Consider the following 20,789-nt stretch of genomic DNA (forward strand, 5'->3'; position numbering starts at 1 on the left):
GGGCTCAAGTATAGCAGGGATCATGGAGCTGGTGCAGGATCGGGCAGTGTTTCGTTCTGCTGTGCATGGGGTCGCTATGAGTCGGAAACGACTTGATGACACCTAACAACAACAACAAGCCACTATAGCAATCCTTTGTGGTATAGAAAGTTGAGAGATCTCAATTTTAGCCTCAAGAATCTTATAGAAAATTGTAATGTTCCAAAAAAAAAAAAAAAAGAAAAAAGCTGGAAACTCTCAGAAAATGAATCATTTTTCATATTTGAAGTTTTCAACCAGGACCTTAGCCTTAAAAGTATTATTTTCATAATTTTAAAATATTTTGGAGAAAAGTATTTTTCTACTCATGCATCCACACTCCTACCCTTTTAAATAAAATATCATGTACTTATATCAGTATATACCTGAATGATAATATTACAAGTCCTTTGATGATCCTTGACTTTTATAGTTGTTTGATCCTAAACTCCTGGCTTTTTAATAATATGTATTTTGGATTCTTAGATTTTCTGTTTTCCAAACTGTTTTTCCACTGTTAGACTAGCAGTGCTCATTCTTTTGAACCCTTTCTTTTCAGATGTTCCTCACCCCTTAACTTTCTAATTTACTGCTACTATACTGTTTTATATGAGCTCTGGGGGCACAGTATTTAATGTATTCAGCTGCTAACCAACAGGTCTGTTAGTCAAACAAACCCACCAGCCACTTTTTTGGGAGAAAGATGTGGTAGTCTGCTTCCATAAAGATTTACAGCCTTGGAAACCTTACAAGGAAGTTCTACTGTGTTCTATAGGGTCACTATGAGTTGAAATCATCTTGACAACAGTGGATTTGGATTTTCTGATATTTTATGGAGTTGCTAGGTGGTACAACCCATTAATGTGCTCAGATACTAACCAAAATGTTGGTGGTTTGAGTCCACCGAGAGTCACATTGGAAGAAAAAAGCCTAGCAATCTACTTCAGATAATCAGCCTTTGAAAACTCTGTGGAGCACAGTTCTACTCTGACTTACTTGGGGTCGCCATGAGTTGTAGTCAACTTGATAACAACTGAGTTACTGGTAAATTGTTTTTTGGACTTGGAAATCAATAAACATATCTGAAGTAATAGTGTGAGGTGTAGAAGCTCTTATGTAGAATGAACAGTGTGTTTTTTATTAAGTGAATATCTGTCAGATGTCTCTTCAGAAGATTTTTTTTTTTTTGCTTGCCATTGCTCAATTGAACTTTACATAATTGAGCTTGCCATCTAGCTGAGTTCAAATAAATGTGATGGATACCTAAACTAAGAAAATATTAAGAGCATTGGAGAGAATGGGAACGATCTAAGAAATATTTAAAAGGTAGAAATAGCAGGATTGATGATCACCTGGAAGACAAAGGAGAGAATTGTGTGAAGGTTGAGTTCCAGTTTCACACTAGACATCTCTGAAAATGGAGCACTCATAGAGTTGGGGCAATTTTATTCTCCAGAAAATGGAGAAGACTCTGAAAAGTTTTGAATATTACTTTGAAGGATAATTATCTGGCAACATAATAATGGATGGATTGAGAAGAGACACTATGGAAAAGCAACTTAATAGGAAATGATAAAACTCATCTGGTCACATGGGGCTGAAACCTGAAATGAGACTGTGCACTGGTTGTAAAGACAAGATAGTCTAAGACATGATGAAATAATTGACTATGTATATAGAGTTAAAGGGAAATGTAAAATCAAAGATGGCCCCATGCTTAAATCCAGGGATCCAAGAGAAAAACACCAACTACAAAGTCAAAAGATCATGTCCATCTAGAAGACAGCTTTGCTCAGCCTTTATTCAAATCTGACATTCTTACATCTGTATAAGCAGATTAATTAATCTTCATTATGTATTTCTAAGTCTTTATATATTTGCCTCACTCTCATAAGGTTAAGCCAATCCTGAATACTATATATGACCTGAGAGGAGATTTTTATTTTTCTGAAAAAAAAAAATGCTAAAGATTGCCTGTATTGATTATCAAAAACCGTAAGATTAATTTACTTGATATATCAAGCCACTTCTTCATTGAGCTTTGTGCTGAAATTTCCATATTCTTTGAAGTTAAAAAAAAATTACTTTTGTGAAATAATAACAATATCATTTGAAATTTTTTCATCTCATTCAGAATTGGGAGTCATAAATAGAGCATATGAATATAACTGCATCCTGCCATTTATTTCACTGCAGAACATTTAGAGAAATATTTTACACCAAAAAAAAAATATAACTGCTATCTTCAGTAACTTTGTAAGTATGTTCCTAACAGAAAAGAGTTAACTTTAAAAAGCTATTCCACAGAAAATGACACAGAATACAAATAACAGATTTTACTTTGAAATGTAAATATAAACTAGAATAATCTTGATTGCAGAGAGAGAAGATCATATGTCTTCATAGAAGAAAATTCTTTGGTTAAAAATAGCCAAATTGCTTTTCTTTCACACTTTCCTAAAGACATGGAATTTATTTATTTATTTATTTTATTTTCAAGTATTTGGATTCCAAATAGAGAACTTCACTTTTTTCTCTTTGAATAGAAACAACTAAAGCAAATATCAATAATGTCATCCTAACTGTATCAACCACTGGCTAGGTGCTAAGTCCTTGCTCGGCAACAATTTTGCTTCTCTTTTTTGGATAATTGCTTCCCTAAAAGGAAACATACTTCTTTCCAAACCATAAAATGAAATGTCATTTCAATGTACTTACCTTTTCTAAGAATACCACCTCATTCCATTAAGCAAAGAAACATTTTGCAATCAGCTAGTCACAAATAAATTTCATTTCTTACTATGCACTTCATTATCTTTCTTTAAGGACAGGTTTGCTCTCTATGATATTACATACATGAATAAATTATACCTACCTTTTCTCCTATGAAACTAAGAAATAAGCTTTTTCTCAGGATTGAATAATGAATAAATATTACTAAAAATATTTTTCATAACAGAAGAGTATGTAGGTGTACCATATTTATTATAAATCTATTTGGTAGATGATTTTTTATTTGCTTGTTCATTTGTTTGTTTATATGTTTAAATGAATCAAGTCTGTAAAGCTTCTAGCCAAGGAATGCCTCGTCCTCCTCTGCCTCTTTCTTCTCTATGTCTTATTCCTTCCCCTCTCCTCTTCTTCCTCCTCCACCTTCTTCTTATCTTCAGCACAATTTATTTTCCAAATTCTCTTGTCTGCTGATGCACTATCAAAATACTTATTCTCATCCAGAGCACCCTATAGTTTATTTATGTAACAATCTTCACACTTGTGATTATTTATTCAGTGTCTGTCTACACCACTAAACTGTAAATCCATAAGGGCACAAACAGTGTCTGTTATGTTCATTATTATATGCTTGATGTCTACTGAAGTGTCTGGCATGTAATATGTACTCAATAAATATTGAATGAACTAATGAATTTTTAACCTCCAACTCACATTTCTAAGATTAGCCTACTAAATCTGATTAAATGTAGAATTCTGTACTTTCTAGTAAGTAGCTCCTGCCTTGCATGAGGCCTTATCTCCAAAGTATAAATGGATTCTTCTGATTAAATTAGTGGTGAGTAGACTTACTTCATATACATGATATAGCTATACTAAGGGTCAATTTTCCTTACATACAAAGAGGAGGATGGAGATGTGGATTACCCCTAGGATAAGCCAACCTTTTCTTACCAGAATCTTACAACATAAATGATTGTTCAATCAAATAACTGAAGAAATATTTATTGAGCTTCTATCATGTATTATCTGTTAGATGTTGTTGTTGTTGTTATGTGCTGTTGAGTTGGACCCAGCTCATAGAGACCCCTCCTTGAGTTTCTAAGGCAGTATCACTACAGGAGTAGATTGCCCAACCTTCCTTCTGAGTAGTGGCTGGTAGGTTTGAACCTCCAGCCTTCTGGTTAGCAGTCAAGTGCCTTAAAACTCCTATCTGGTAGATAGGAGCTATTTACTGTGAAGTACAGCATTCTACATTTAATCAGATTTTATGGCCTAAGATTAGAAATGTAAATCTAAGGTTCAGAATTTATTAAAAGGAATCTTGGTGGCATACTGGTTAAAGCATTCAACTGTTAACCAAAAGGTCAGCAGTTCAAACCCACCAGCCTCTTCACTGAAGGAAGATTAGGGAGTCTGCTTCCATAAGATTTACAGCATTGTTCTACTCTTACTCTGTCCTATAGGGTCAGTATGAGTCAGAATCAAATCAATGGCAATGGGTTTGAGTATTTTGGTGTTTTTATTGTTGTTGTTGTTTTTTGTCATATAATTGGCTTGTAGGTTGAAAAGCACAGGAAAAAAAAGCCAATTGCCCTCATGGAATTTGTAGTCTAATTGAAAAGACAGATTAGAAAAAGGTAATTTCATTAAAACATGATAAATTCTATGGTAGAAGTAGTACAGTGGTCTGTGGAACATATATATGGATACCTAACCAAATCTACAGCCAGAAAAACTTTCCAAATGATATAATATTCATAAAGAAAGAATGAATAGGAATTGAGAGAAAAACTTTGCTCATTCCAGGAACTGGATGAAACTCAATAATGGTTAGAAAATGATAAGAAAAATCTATAGACGTATGATAGAGGCATTGTTGATAGCCTTGTTAACAAATTTAAATGTCTTTTACTTTATTTTGAGATAAAGTCAGAGCTTTGTGATTGAGTGATAAAATATGATAAGGAGGCAGAAATTATCCCTGTCCAAGACCGAGAGCTACAGCACAGGTCCTGACTGTTCCTCTTATTTCCATATAGCAACTTTTGCTCTCTCCAAAATTTAGTTGTTGCTTTGGTGGTGCAGTGGTTAAAGCCCTGGGCCACTAACCAAAAGGCTAGGGTTTAAACCGACCAGCTGTTCCATGGCATAAATATGAATCAGTCTGCTTCCATAAAGATTTACAGACTTGGAAACCTAATGCATCAGTTCTAATCTGCCCTATTAAGATTGCTATGAGTCAGAATCAACTCCATGGCAGTGGGTTTGGTTTTTAATGGGTAACACAATAGTTTAGTGTAGTTTCTCTGAAAGGTTGTGACAATAATATTTAAGTCAATATTTTCAGTTTACAGATGAAAACAATGCCAAGTAAGGCTCTGATTGTTCTAGGACCAAAGAAAGAGCTAGGTTTACTCAGTTCTCCTGTTAGTGAAAATGATCTTTTAGAATACTGGAAATAGCAGGGGCTTTGGAACCAGGTAAACCAGAGGTAGATTGTCAGTTTTCCTGTTTACAATTTGTGTGGCCTTAGGCAGGTAATATAGGCACCTGACTAGAGATAATAATACCTATCTCTGAAGACTATTGTGAAGATAAATTTGATAATTAATTCTAAGCACATAGCATAATGTTAGGTATATAGTTTCCTATTAAATAAATAGTGATTTTGTTGATGATGATGATTTCTCCATAAATATCTGGGCACTATCATTAATATCATTTTATTCCCTATATAGTAGTGCATAACATGACATTAGGCACTCTTACTTTCAAGTGACTTCTATATTTAAATAATTTATTCCCACAGAGGCATACCTAGGATTCTTACTTCAGAAGTTTAAGAAACAATTCTATGAAAATATTTATTTTTATATTAATAAACTTCATATTCTGTTATCCAATGACAATTGTAATTCAAGCAAAAGTCATAAATATGTAATCACAACTGTACAAAAGGAGGTATATTATTAAAACTAACAGTTACTAAATCATTATTTTCATCAAATGGCACAATTTTCTGTAAACAATCTAATACTCAAAAAGTTCCAATTACATAATCTCCTTCTTCTGAAATTCAGATATATGGTCTTCATAAATTACCAGCTACCTGACTACTGTGAAAAGGAGCTTTGGTGGTGCACTGGTTAAGGCATTTGACTGCTAAGTAAAATGTCAGCAGTTCGAGCACATCAACAGCTCCATGGGAGAAAGATGAGGCAGTTTGCTTTCATAAAGATTTAGGCTTGGAAATCCTATAGGGCAGTTCTGCTTTGTCCGATAGGGTTGCTATGAGTCAGAATCAACTTGATGGCAGTGGGTTTGGTTTTGGTTTTGACTCCTATAAAACATATGCCTTAGGTTCAAAACCTTTGTACTGTATTATATAATTTTCAAATACAGCAGTTGTTAAGTAAATAATTTCTTCTTTTTAAATGTCATCTTCTTTATCTTCAAAAAGCTAATGTTGTTTTCCATAACAGCTATTTCTTGCAGTTTGTTATTCAATAATTTTCAATGAGAAAATGTGACGTTTTAGAGCACGACATTAATTCCCATGATAACAGAGCTATTTTGAACATAGGAAATTCAGTGAGGATGTAATAAAAAACCTTCGGTACATTATTTATTGGATAAGATGCAACTATTTAACTTGTCTCTGCACAGATTATGAGCTAACCTCAACATTGTAACAGATTGCCTGAAACTATTTTGATTAAATATAACAACTAAAATTTAATACCAACATTTAATAAATTTCTCTAACTGAAATTGAACATAAGTGACTTTTATTTTATTTACATTTAGATTTCTTAAAAAGCTTCTAAAGTTGTTAACTCCTTTCTTACAGACTCACTAATAACATTTATGGTTTATATATTCTCTCATAGATATGTCATTTTTATGGGGATGGTATTACACTGAGTATAAATTTGCAGTTAACTGCATACTTGATTCCCAGGAAAGCATCTATGTCTATGGAAGCCTTAAATTACTCATGTTTAATGACTTATTATTGTAGATAATTAAATGGTTTGCTTTTTGGTTATATACATTCATTGAATTCAATTTGATTTCTATAACCAATGAGATTAATAGATATTATTATGTACAGTAATTAAATTTTTTTAAAAATCAAACTATCATAAAGTTAAATGATTTTGAAGGGACTGACTGGCTTAATATTTTAAAATATTGATAATTGAACGGATTACTACAGTGGGGTGTACAATAGAAAGGAAATATGAAACTGAAACCTGGATACCTGAATTCTGGTTATAACACTGTGTGAGCCTGAACAGTTCTTTAACTTCTTTGGAATTAAGTTTCCTTCCCTCTGTTATTAAGTGATTGCCCAGTCTGTCCAATATAATTACATTCTGAATAAAATTTCAAAACTACATAAAATTAAAAGCATTAGTAAATTAATTGAACTAAAATATGTTTAAAAAATCTCTGGAAGATTAGTAAAACCTGCAGCCCATGCAATTGTAAGATACAGTTTGTCAATAAAAAAAGTAGTATGTTGTTAACATATGTAATCTAATGTCCGTTCAAAGGAAGGAAGCTTTTAAATAACATTTACTTAATTACTGACAGTCTAAACATCTAAGCACCAACTATGTATATAGCCTCTTGCTGTGGGGATTTATAACATTAAGGTGTGAATTAAGTTCTATATAATGTAAAAGGCATTCATAAAATGAACTATACAATAATCTTACCATCTGTAAAGCCTGGTCTGATGGCTGAAGTGTTTGAGAGGGATTAAAAATGAGCAGTTATGTAAAACAAAATCCTTTGGTCTAGCTGATGATTTAATTTTGCAATGCATACTTAATCTTAAAATGCAGAGTACTAAGATAACATCTTTTTATTGGTATTTTTTTAACAAAGAAGAAAAGGTTATGCTGTAGGCTGTGACCTCAACTCTAGTCCTTAGGTTAAGCTTTTTATTTTCAGTTTGCATCCTATGTACCAAATACTGAAATAGAGGTTAAGTATGATGTTTTTTTGGTATCCATTACCGTATTTTCAAGCATGTAGTAAGTTGTAAAACAACTTAAGTAGTGAAATGTTACCCACAGAAATCTTAAAATGGTATCTGTGTTTCAGCTTCAGACATGGCGGCAGAACAGGGGCAGATTCTTGTGATAGCGACCGCAGCAGTTGGAGGATTCACTCTCCTGGTCATCCTCACTTTGTTCTTCCTAATCACTGGGAGGTAATTAAAGCATACTAGATTTGTTAATAATTGCTATTTTTATACACTGTGTATTTAACTGAAAGTCAGCAGTTCAAACCCACCAACGGTTGAGTGAGAAAGAGTGGCAATCTGCTTACATAAGGATTACAACCTTGGAAACCCTATGAGGAGGTTCTATTCAGTCCTATAAGACCACTATGAATCAGAATCAATTCCATGGCAATGGGTGTGTATATTTAAATATTTTTAAATGAAGCCTACCTGAGAGAGGAAATTTTCCTCCTTTATGTGGGAACATAATCACCATGGCTAGTTGTGTGTATCAACATGTTCATGACTATGAAGGCATTCAAAGACTTGATAAGAGTACTTTGGAAAGCTGTGAATGGTAAATATACACTCAATAAGTGACTTCTGAGTTTTTCCTTTATTGCACCATGAAAAGAATTTTTGTGTGTGTGTGTGGAAAAAGGGTTTTTCTTAGAAAAATAACATGACAGAGATTGAACAATTCATTCATATCAAAGCTCCTCATATACTTATTGTTAGGTGCCGTGGAGTTAATTTTGACTCATGATGATCCATGTGACAGAGTAGAACTGCCCTGTAAGTTTTTCAATGCTGCTGTCTTTTACTGGAGCAGACATCTTTCTCCAGTGGAGACACTGGGTGTGTTCAAACTATGTAACTTTCATTTAGAAACCAAGTTTCATTTAGAAACTTAACCATTTAGTCCATCCAGGACTCCTTAGTGTTATATAAATATGATATTATAATCAATAAAACTTTGAAAGTATATTAATAAATTATAATAATTAGTTTTATAAATCAAATCTACACTTTAGAATACTAATAGAATTTAAAGCAACAATAAATTTAACATTAGCAAAAGGCTTAGATTTAAATGTTGACTATTTGCGTAAGCTTGTTCCAAGTGCTTACCTATCTGAACCTTATCTTCCTTTCATTACATATGATTTGTGTGACAATATAATAAAATTATTCACTTATTAAACACATATTGAATGATTTTCATGAACCAGGTGCTGGTAATATCTGAATGTGAATGAAAATAATATATATGACATTATTTAAAACAGTATTATTAAATCTTATTATATCATCTAATATCTAGACAAATAGTTTTCTCTTTGTAGGAATAAAACTATTATCTGAAAATATTAGCTGTTTCAGGCAAAAGTCTGAACTATATATTGTTGTTGTTGTTGTTGTTATGGGCCGTCGAGTCAAACCCGACTCATAGCGACCCCTCCTTGGGTTTCCGAGGCAGTATCATTACGGAAGTAAAGATTGGTTGGGCAATCCTCCTTCTGTAGTGATACTGCCCTGGAAACCCAAGGAGGGGGGTCGCTGTGAGTCAGGGCCGACTTGACGGCACAAAACAACAACAAAGACAACTGTTAATTAGGTCTGGTGGTGTAGTGCCTAAGGCATCTGACTGCTAACCAGAAGGCTGGCTGTTCAAACCCACCAGACACTCCTCAGAAGGAAGATCGGCAATCTGCTTCCATAGTGATACAGTCTCAGAAACCCAGGGAGGGGTCACTATGAGTTGGATCTAACTCAATGGCAGTGAGTTTTTATAGCCTACAAATATCAAATGTGACCTTATTCACTGGCAGGGGTCAACTGGTTACAAACAAATATCCTACACATCCTGGCATAGATCTAAGTTTGTTGTTTACTAAGCAAAATTAAAATTCTTCAGATCTTATCTAGGACTCTTTTGTAGAAATAGAAATTAGAAAACACTGATGGCTAGGAAAATAATTACAATAACAATATTACAGTGAGAGGGAAAAGATGTAACCCATTAAAAAGAAAGGAAAGGAGATGCCAACAGCATTTTGTTGCATATAAAGTTACAATGGCATTTGGTTAAATAAGAAGTCAAATTGACAACATGTTATGAGTTGTTACATATCAAATCCATATTAGAAAAACAGTGTTAAGTGGAAGAATACGCCCTACTGTATTTTCATTTCCCTCTGTAACTTATGTGCTGCCCATACATTGTGAATTTGGAGCACTGATATCTTGATTAATACTTATTATAGAGTTCCATGCAATTTAAAGATGATCAGCTTTATAGCCCAGAAATATTATTCAGTTATTAAATACAATGGAGTCTCGAATGAGGTCTCAACTACTAAAGCACAAACTACATCATTTTGACCAGACTGGGATCATTTAGATATGATGGTTAATTTTGACTCAGAAAGATTCTTATTTTCCATTTGAAATCTCCTTTGGAAAATGCTGGAGTATTTTAAGTATGATTTTATTTAAACAGCAGTGTTATATCGATCTCTGGTAGTAAAAAGTTAGAACTTCTAATATCACAAAGGAAGTTGATTTTAAATATCTTTTTAATAATGATTCAATATATAACAAAATTTAATGGTATTTTTAGTGACAATTATATGTATCTTTTAGAATATGAATTATTGTCTGATTTTTTCACACAGTGTTTCAGCAAACTATGATTAAATAGCATATGTATGTGTGGAATACATGTGGGAGCTCTGGTAGCATAGTGGCTAAGGCACCTGACTGTTAACCAGAAGGCTGGCGGCTCAAACCCACCAGGCACTCCTCAGAAAGAAGACTGGACAATCTACTTCCATAGTGATACCACCTAGGAAATCCAAGGAGGTGTCGCTATGAGTCAGGTCTGACTTGACGGCAAACAACAACAACAACATGCCATTAAGATATCAGAAAATATTGTCTTAACACATAAATATGACAAATCTAGTGTGGTACAATTAAATGAAAATATTACAGTATTTGTAGACTGTATTGCTATGACATAATAAACTTAAGAGATTAAGTCAAATGTTATCTTTACTTGGAATTCCTGAAACATAATTTGAATACCATTTGAAAAAAAAGTATGTAATGATGCATAAAAAATTGTACTAAATTATTTTCAGCCCCATAGGGTTTCCAAGGGTATAATCCTTATGGAAGCAGACTGCTACCTCTTTCTCCCATGGAGCAGCTGGTGTGTTCAAACTGCTGACTTTTCAGTTAGCAGCTGAGCACTTTAACCACGGTGCCACCGGGGATCCTTCCTTCAGTTTCTATCTTTGCCAATTTATATAACATAAAAAACTATTTTAGTATTCTATATCCTAGAGAGAACAATTTCAATTACGTAAGATTTTTTAAAAATTCATTTTGAAGTATATCTTAAACACTTTGGTAAAGGAGCATTCACTGAAAATTATTCTTTGAAGACTGTAAGGCATTTCTGAATAAATGCTCAGTTTGCTATAGACTTTGAGGCAAATTTCACATTAATGATTGAATTGTGTAGCACAGATGTATTCTGTTTAACCATTTGAAATTAGCAATTTGATGAACTGTCAATCATACAGATACTGCTGAATATAGCATGCTGAGGAAGTCCTGTGAGAAAGTAGCTACTTACTTCTATACTTTGGAACATAATTGTCCCCTGACAGAGAACAAAACATGCTTCTACTAAATGCAGAAAAAAAAAAAAAAAAAAACCTTGTTGATTACCACTGAACATGGAAAATAGTCATCTAAATTTGAGATTCTGATCAAAAACATTTTTTCATTTTGACTTTTAATGCTTTTCCACCAATCCTAGCTGTTGGAAGTTATATACAGAAGTAAGAGATGGTTACTGTTGATTATAAAATGTTTTGTAAGGCTCCTACTATTTGGATCAATCTACTTGACAGTATTTTAATTTTATTTGTGGCTAATTTTGATGTGTAACAAAAACCTTCTATGGAGGTTGTAAAGTTGTTTTTAAATGTCCACATAGTATAACAATATTTTTAAAAGTGATTTTTGTGACAAGAACTTTTTCTGTGAAAGATATATATCTTTATGCTACTCATATTTTAATTGGTTTTGGTTACTGACATAATTTTTAAAATGACATTCTGTTTGCCTTTCCAAAAGGTGCCAATGGTACATAAAGGCCAAAATGAAGTCTGAAGAGAAAAGGAGAAACCACTTACAGAATGGGCACTGTAAGTAAAGTAGAACTCTTTCCGCTGCTTTACATCACCCCAGCACCTCAACAGTTCATTTTGCACTAACATCCTTTGAGTTGAAAAGGACAAAAAAAAAAAAACCACTTTCAGCATTAAGATTTTCTTGTTTCCACTCTTCACAAACAGTTAACAGAGATCTAAATACAACAACTTTCCGCTGCTTTACATCACCCCAGCACCTCAACAGTTCATTTTGCACTAACATCCTTTGAGTTGAAAAGGAAAAAAAAAAAAAAACCACTTTCAGCATTAAGATTTTCTTGTTTCCAGGTTTGTAGTAAAAATCACACCTGCTTCTCATTAAATGATATTACCTTTTCCCAATTCTGCTTGCTGGAAACACGACAGATTGTGCTAAAAATACAAGTTAACTGATTATATCTAGTTATTTACCACTCACAATGGCTCCAAAATATGAGCTGGTTTTATTTAGTGGAGCATTAGCCATAGACTTATTAAGGAGTCCTTATTGCTTCCTGCAAGAACTGTCATTTAAACATAAAACAAATCAATTTACAATTCATTAACACTGAAAAAGAAAATCAGCTCCTTACCTCTTAGAATATGTATGAAATCCTTGAGCTGACTACAAGGTTATATTCATTTGAAGGAGTTCATCCCAAGCAAGCTGTAATTACCACTATAGTTGGTTTGATAATTGCCACCCTCTCCTCCTCAATACCCACCTCCACCTCCACATTGTAAACTACTTTGTCTGTGGTGAGACACTGAATTAACAAAAAAGTGATGTTCACTAATTAACTGCGGTACAGAGATAATATATTAAGCCACTTATTTAACTCTTATTTCATATTGAACAAAAGGAACAAGGGACTTTTCAATCTGTATCATCTTCCAGAGGAGAAAAAGGATTTAGATGGAGAAATTATAAACCTGCAGTATGGTTTTGGACTAATTCTAAGGATCATTTGGTTTCTCAAGAAGTGGTCTGAAACCATTTGTGGTAGAATGTTCAATCCTCACAACCCAAGATTCTGATTCAATATGTCCAGTTTAAGACCAAGATATATATTTTTAGTAAATTCTCCCCAATTATTCTTTTGTACAATTAATTTGAGCCTCACTGTTCAGAAGAGAGAAGAAGACAGTGCAATGAGAGCTCTGATGTATGGTGTGGGAGACCTGGAGACTCTACAAACAGATGCAGAAACTTGGATCCAAACACCTGGAAAGATGACTTATGCTGGGAAAATTCAAGATTCACTGCGGGGCATTTAGTACTGAGGTGCTTAGGAAAAAGGTGTTCCTGAAGTATTCACTGTTTTCCAACTAACAGTTTACCATAAACGAAACAGATGGTCCCAGCAAGAAGCAATGAAAATAACCCAAGGCAGGAAAGGAGGTAGAAGAAAGATAAACAGAAGCTTAAGAAGACAGTGATGAGTTAAATTAATAATGAGATACTGTATTCAAAATTAGAACTAAGTTTGAGTTTGTTGCTGCCAATACTACATACATTGTCTACCACTCATCTGTCAGTATGTTGTACTGTGATGAAACATATTTTGTGTTTATAAGAAAAAAAGTGATATTAACTAATCAATTTATGCTTTTGAAATATGTATTATCTTAAATTGTTGAATTGTTAAAATCATGTATAATTAATAAATAATATCTATTATCTGTGCCCAATGTTATCAGCTTGACCATATATGCAATTAGATACCACTAATCACCTAGTCCACCACTTGTCTGTCAGTTTGTCACTGTGGTGGTTTGCCTGTTGCTGTGAGGCTGGAAGCTATGCTGCAAGTATTTCAAATACCAGCAGGATCACCCATGTTGGACAGGTTTCAGCAGAACTTCCAGAGTAAGACAGACTAGGAAGAAGGATGTGTTGGTCCACTTCTGAAAAATTTAGTGACTGAAACCTTATAAATAGCAGTGAAATATATCTGGTATAGTGCCAGATGATGAGCCCTCCATTTGAAGGTGCTCAAAATACCACTATGGAAAAGCTACCTCCTCAAAGTAGACGCAACCTTAATGGCATGGATGGATTAAAGTTTCAGGACCTTCATTTGCTGATGTGGCATGACTCAAGCTGAGAAGAAAAAGCTACAAAGATCCATTAATGAAGAGAAACATGGACTATATGGAGTATGATGCTAAGAAAATTGAAAATTGTTTAAAAATGAAATGGAACACATAGACTGAATATCCTAGACATTAGTGATTTGAAATGGACTGGTATCTGCCATTTTGAATAGGAAAATCATATGGTCTACTATGCCTGGAATGACAAATTGAAGGGGAATGGTGTAACGTGGATCCTAAGAAAGAGCATTTCAAGATCTATACTGAAGTACATTGCTGTCAGTGATAGTATAGTATCCATATCCCTACGAGGAAGTCTAGTTAATACAACTGTTATTCAAATTCAAATTTCACACCAACCACTAAAGCCAAAGATGAAGAAATAAAATATTTTTACCAACTTCTGCAGTCTGAAATTGACCAAACATGCAGTCAAGGTATATTGATTATTACTGGTGATTGAAATGCAAAAGTTGGAAACAAAGAAGAATCATCAGTAGTTGAAAAAATATGACCTGGTGATAACACAGGATACTGGAGATTGCATGATAGAATTTTCAAGATCAACAATTTGTTCATTGCCCACACCTTTTGTCAACATAAATGGTGAATATATCTCTACACCTCATGAGGTAAAATACAAAGAAATCAAATTGACTACATTTGTGGGAAGAGGTAATGGAGAAGCTCAACATCTTCATTCAAACAAAGCCAGGAGCTATCTGTGGACTAGATCATCAATTGCTTACTTGCAAGTTCAAGTTGAAGCTGAAAATATTAAAACAGGTCCATGAGGCCAAAATATGACATTGTGTATACTCCATCTGAGTTTACAGACCATCTGAGGGGTAGATTTGATGCATTGAACACCAAAGACCGAAGACCAGACAAGTTGTGAGATAACATCAAGGACATTATACATGAAGAAAGTAAAAAACAAGAAAGAAAGAAAATACCAAAATAGATGTCATAAAAGACATTGAAACTGCCTCTTGAACAGAGATTAAATAGCTAAAGGAAATGGAAGAAACGAGGAAGTGAAATAGCTGAACAGAAGATTTCAAAGGATGCCTCAAGAGGACAAAGTAAAATAATAAAATGTGTAAAAGCCAGGAATTAGGAAATCAAAAGGGAAGGACATGCTCTGCATTTCTCAAGCTGAAAGATAGAAGGAAAAATTCAAGCCTCGAGTTACAATACTGAAGCATTCTATTAGCAAAACATTGAATGATGCAAGAAGCATTGAAAGAAAATGGAAAGAATGCACAGTCACTGTACCAAAAATAATTGAGTGAAATTCAACCATTTTAGGACGTAGCATTTCATCAAGAACCAATGGTACTGAAAGAAGAAGTTCAAGCTACACTTCTGAGGAAAAACAAGGTCCCAGAAGCAGATGAAATACTCAATGAGATGTTGCAACAAATGGATGCAACTCTGGAAGTCCTCACTTGTTTACGCCAAGAAATTTGGAAGACAGCTACCACACCAACCTACTGGAAGAGATCCATAGTTGTGCTCATTTGAAATTAATGTAATCCAACAGAATTCAGAAATTGTCAAACAATATCATTAGCATCACATGCAAGTAAAATTTTGCTCATAACAATTCAAAAAATGTTGCAGAAATACATCAACATGAATCAAACAGAAATTCAAGCCAGATTCCGAAGATGTGGAACAAGGGATATCATTGCTAATGTCAGATGAATCTTGGCTGAAAGCAGAGAACACCTAAAAGCTGTTTACTTATGTAAACATGCAAACACTATGCAAAGTCCTTCCACTGGGTAGATCATAACAAATTATGGATAGATAGTATTATGAAGATAGAAATTCCAGAACACTTAATTTTACTCATGAGGAACCTGAACATAGAACAAGAGGCAATTGTTCAAATAGAACAATGGAATACTCTATGATTTAAAATAAAGAAAGGTGTGTGTCAGGGTGTTTTCTATCACCATACTTATTCAATCCATATACTGAGCAAATAATCCCAGAAGCTAGACTATATGAAGAAGAACAAAGCATCAAGATTAGAGGAAATTTTGTTAACAACCTGAGATAAGTTTATGGTACAACCTTGCTTACTGAAAGTAAGGAAGACTTGAATCACTTACTAATGAAGGTCAAAGATTACAGCCTTCATTATGGATTACACTTCAACATAAATAAAACTAAAGTCCTCAAAACTGGAGCAGTGAGCGACATCAAGATAAATAGGGAAAAGATTGATGTTGTCAAGGATTTCATTTTGCTTGAATCCACCACCAGCACCTATGGAAGCAGGAGTCAAGAAATCAAACAAAATATTGCACAGGGAAAATCTGCTGCAAAATACCTCTTAAAAGGGTTAAAAAAACAAATATTTCACCTTTAAGACTAAAGTGTGCCTGGCCCAAGCCATGGTATTTTCAGTCACCTCATATGGGAGCTCTGGTAGCATAGTGGCTAAGGCACTTGACTGCTAACCAGAAGGCTGGCGGTTCAAACCCACCAGCCACTCCTCGGAAGGAAGATGGGGCAACCTACTTCCGTAGTGTGTGGATCATGACAAATTGTGGACAACATTGAGAAGAATGGGAATCCCCGAGCACTTGATTGTACTCATGAGGAATCTATACCTTGACCAGGAGGCTGTCGTTCGAACAGAACAAGGGAACACTACATGGTTTAAAATCAAGAAGGGAGTGCGTCAGGGTTGTATTCTGTCTTCACACTTATTCAATCTGTATGCTGAGCAAATAATCTGAGAAGCTGGACTATATGAAGAAAAACGTGGTATCAGGATTGGAGGAAGAATCATTAACAACCTGAGATATGCAGAAGATACAACTTTGCTTGCTGAAAGTGAGGATGACTTAAGGCACCTACTGATGAAGGTTGAAGAATACAGTCTGCAGTATGGATTACATCTCAACATAAAGAAAACAAAAATCCTCACAACTGGACTAATGAGCAGCATCACAATAAATGGAGAGAAGATTGAGGTTGTCAAGGAATTCACGTTGCTTGGTTCTACAATCAATGCCAACGGAAGCAGCAGTCAGGACAACAGACGATGTGTAGCATTGGGAAAGTCAACTGTGAAGGAACTGTTTCAAGTGCTGAGGAGCAAGGACATCTCCTTGAGGACTAAGGTGCGCCTGACACAAGCCATGATATTTCCAATCGCCTGGTATGCATGTGAGAGCTGGACAATGAATAAGGAAGACCGAAGAAGAGTTGATGCTTTTGAGTTGTGGTGCTGGCGGAGAATGCTGAAAGTACCATGGACTGCTAAAAGAAATAACAGATCTGTCCTGGAGGAAGTGCAGCCAGAATGCTCCTTGGAAGCAAGAATGGCCAGACTTCGTCTCACCTATTTTGGTCATTTTGTAAGAAGGGACCATTCCCTGGAGAAGGATGTCATGCTTGGTAGGGTGGAGGGTCGACGAAAGAGGGGGAGGCCTTCAACGAGATGGATTGATACGGTGGCTGCGATGATGGGATCAAGTATAGCAGGGATTGTGGGGCTGGCGCGGGGATCTGGCAGTGTTTCGTTCTGCTGTGCATGGGGTCGCTATGAGTCGGAAACGACTCGACGCACTTAACAACAACAACACAACTTCCGTAGTGTTACTGCCTTGGAAACCCAAGGAGGGGTCGCTATGAGTTGGGTCCGACTTGACGGCAAATAACAACAACAACAACAACATATATATATGAAGGCTGGACAATGAATAAGGATGACCACAGAAGATTAGATGCATTTGAATTGTGGTGTTGACAAAGAATATTGAAAATGTTCTACCAGGAGAATGAACAAATCTGAACAAATCTGTCTTGGAGGAACTGCAGCCAGAATAGTCCTTAAAAGGGAGAAAGATCAAACTTCGTCTATCATACTTGATCATGTTATCAGAAAGGATCAGTCTCTGGAAAAGGATATCGTTCCTGGTAAAGCAGAGGGTCAGCCAAAAAGGGAAAGATCCCCCAACAAGATGAGTTGACACAGTGGCTGCAACAATGGGCTTAAGCATAGCAAGGATTGTGAGGACCGCATAGGACTGGACAGTGTTTTGTTCTGTTGTACATATTTTTTCTGTGAGTCAGAGCCACCTACCAACAACAATAACCTGGAATAAAGGATGGGTATCAAAGGCTCAGATCCATTCACTTGATTGTGCAGTGGCTGCATCACTCTAGGGGTGAAGTAGGGGTAGAGTATGCATTGTCCATGAGATGTTGTGTTGATGAATAGGGAGGGATACTTAGTGAGTGCATGTGTTTGCATATTCATTTGTGTGTCTCTGAAACCATCAGAGGCTGCTAAAGGAATATTCCTGTTTTTCCTGTTGGTCTCTGTTGTCAATCTTAGCTTGTTAGCCCCTGAAGGACATGGGATCATTTCTTCTCTATCTTTGTATTTTTCCAAGTGCCTTATGTGTTGTTTTACTGATAATAAACACATATGAAACCTTGGTTGAATACAAATTTGTAGAGTTTAAAAGACAAATGTTATATTTTTGACACAGTGGTTGATATTTAGCTTTGTTGCTCTTCAATTTTGAAAGACATGCAATACCCAAAGTTAGGTGTTGTCTTGTTCTCCTCAGAAATATAGGGAGAAATTTAATGTCGAAAATAAAACAACTGAGTTTGAAAGAGGTGACGAAATGTCTATCAATAGTAGTAATTTGCCTCATGACTTCTTCTATTTCCTGATTTTATCATATTCTGTCTATGGTCTTATTATTGGGAATGCACCCAGAAGATTAGAACTTCTGATGATAGTACCAGTAAAGCATCTTTTCCAACTCTACTTTTATAATAATTCTGAAATATTTTGTTTTCCTGGACTTTCTAAAGTTTAGTCTAGAAGAAAAGAGAACACATAGACTAAACTTCTCTTTTCCTAGTGTATTTGACATTTTTTTTACTTAGTAAATTTGTGATTTCAGACTGAGTACTAATGCTAGATATTCTGCTTTTACCACAGTAGCTATTACTAGATGATTGTTGTTGCAATCTGCCCTCATTCCGGTCCCCAACTGACGGAGACCCCCCACATGTTACAGAAGATAACTGTTCTCTAGGGTTTTCTTGGCTGTAATCCTTATGGAACAGTTTGCCAGGCTTTTCTTCTGCAGAGCCATTGGATGTGTCAAACCACCAACCTGTATATTAGCAGCCAAATGCAAGCTGTTTGTGCCACCCAGATTTATTTTTAGATGATTGTCGCTGTTGTCAGTTGCCATCAAGTCAGTTCTGATTCAATGTGCCCTATGTAAAACAGAACAAAACACTGGTCTGGTCCAACAGAATCCTAACAATTGTTTTTATGCTTGAGCCCATTGTTGCCACTACTTTGCATAGTCAATAACACACAAGTAAACACCTTTCTGATATCATTTGCTTTCAACCAATATTTATCTGACATCAGCAATGATATACCTCATTGTACATCCTCTTCTAAATCCAGTTTCAGTTTTTGGAAGTTTCCTGTCAATATACTGCCACAATCATTTTTTAATTATCTTCAGCAAAATTTTACTTGCATTGTTCAGAAATTTCCACATTCTGTTTAGTCACCTTTCTTTAGAATGGGGAAAAATACGGATCTCTTCCCGTCAGTTGGCCAAGTAGCTAGTTGTCTTCCACATTTCTTGGTATAAATGAGTAAGCTCAACCAGCTCTACATCCGTTTGTGGAAACATCTCAATGGGTATTCCATGAAGTCCTGGAGCCTTGTTTTTCACCAATTCCTTCATTGCAATTGGGACTTCATCCTCCTGTACTTGTTCTTGATATTGGCTGAACATCAACCAACTCTTTAATACAGTGACTGTATATTTCTTCCATCTTCTTTTGATGCTTCCTGCATCAGTCAATATTTTGCCATCAAATAAAAAGTCCATAAATATTACAATTCATGGCTTGAATTTTTTTCTTCAGTTCTTTCAGCTTCAGAAATACCAAGCATAGTCTTTCCTTTTTGTTTTCTAACTCCAGGTCTTTCCACATTTCATTATAATACTTAACTTTGTCTTTTCCAGCTACCTTTTGAAATCTTCTATTCATCTCTTTTATTTCATCATTTCCTCCATTTTCTTTAGCTACTAGCCATTGAAGAGCAGGTTCCAGACTTTATTCTGAGATCCATTTTGGTCTTTTCTTCCTTTCCTGTCCTTTTAATGACCTTTGCTTTCTTCATGTATGATGTTCTTGATGTCATCCCAGAACTCATCTAGTGTTCGGTCACTGGGTTCAGTGCATCTAATATGCTCTTCAGATGGTCTCTAAATTCATGTGGGATATAATCAAGGTCATATTTTGGCTTTCATGGACTTATTTAAATTTTCGTCAGCTTCAATTTGCATTTGCATGTGAACTATACATGGTCTGTTCCACAATCAGCTCTGGATCTTGTTTTAACTGATCATATTGAGCTTCTCCATACCTCTTTCCACAGAGTCGATTTGCTTCCTGTTTATTCCATCTTGTGAGGTCCACACGTTTGTTCATCATTTATGTTGTCAAATATTTGTAATGAAATTCTATCATGCAGTCTCCATTATCATTTCTATCACCAAGGTCATATTTTCCAGCTACTGATGATTTTTCTTTGTTTCCAACTCTTGCATTTCAATCACCAACAGTAATCAATATATTTTGACTGCATGTTTTGTCAATTTCAGACTGCAGAAGTTGGTAAAATCTTCAATTTCTTC

At 35.1% G+C, this 20,789-nt stretch overlaps 1 protein-coding gene across 1 annotated transcript in view; it reads left to right on the forward strand.

Annotated features, from left to right (window-relative positions):
* LOC103208103 (ephrin type-A receptor 6) overlaps positions 1-20,789 on the forward strand; it is a 1,324,606-nt gene that overhangs the window by 906,894 nt on the left and 396,923 nt on the right. The window contains exons 6-7 of the mRNA XM_007953778.1: positions 7,867-7,975; positions 11,921-11,991. Coding sequence (XP_007951969.2) covers positions 7,867-7,975; positions 11,921-11,991 — 180 coding nt within the window. The remainder of the gene's footprint in view (positions 1-7,866; positions 7,976-11,920; positions 11,992-20,789) is intronic.

The sequence above is a fragment of the Orycteropus afer genome, unplaced genomic scaffold, assembly GCF_000298275.1.
Source record: "Orycteropus afer afer isolate SDZICR_OR568_19922 unplaced genomic scaffold, OryAfe1.0 scaffold00412, whole genome shotgun sequence".
NCBI classification, from domain to species: domain Eukaryota; kingdom Metazoa; phylum Chordata; class Mammalia; order Tubulidentata; family Orycteropodidae; genus Orycteropus; species Orycteropus afer.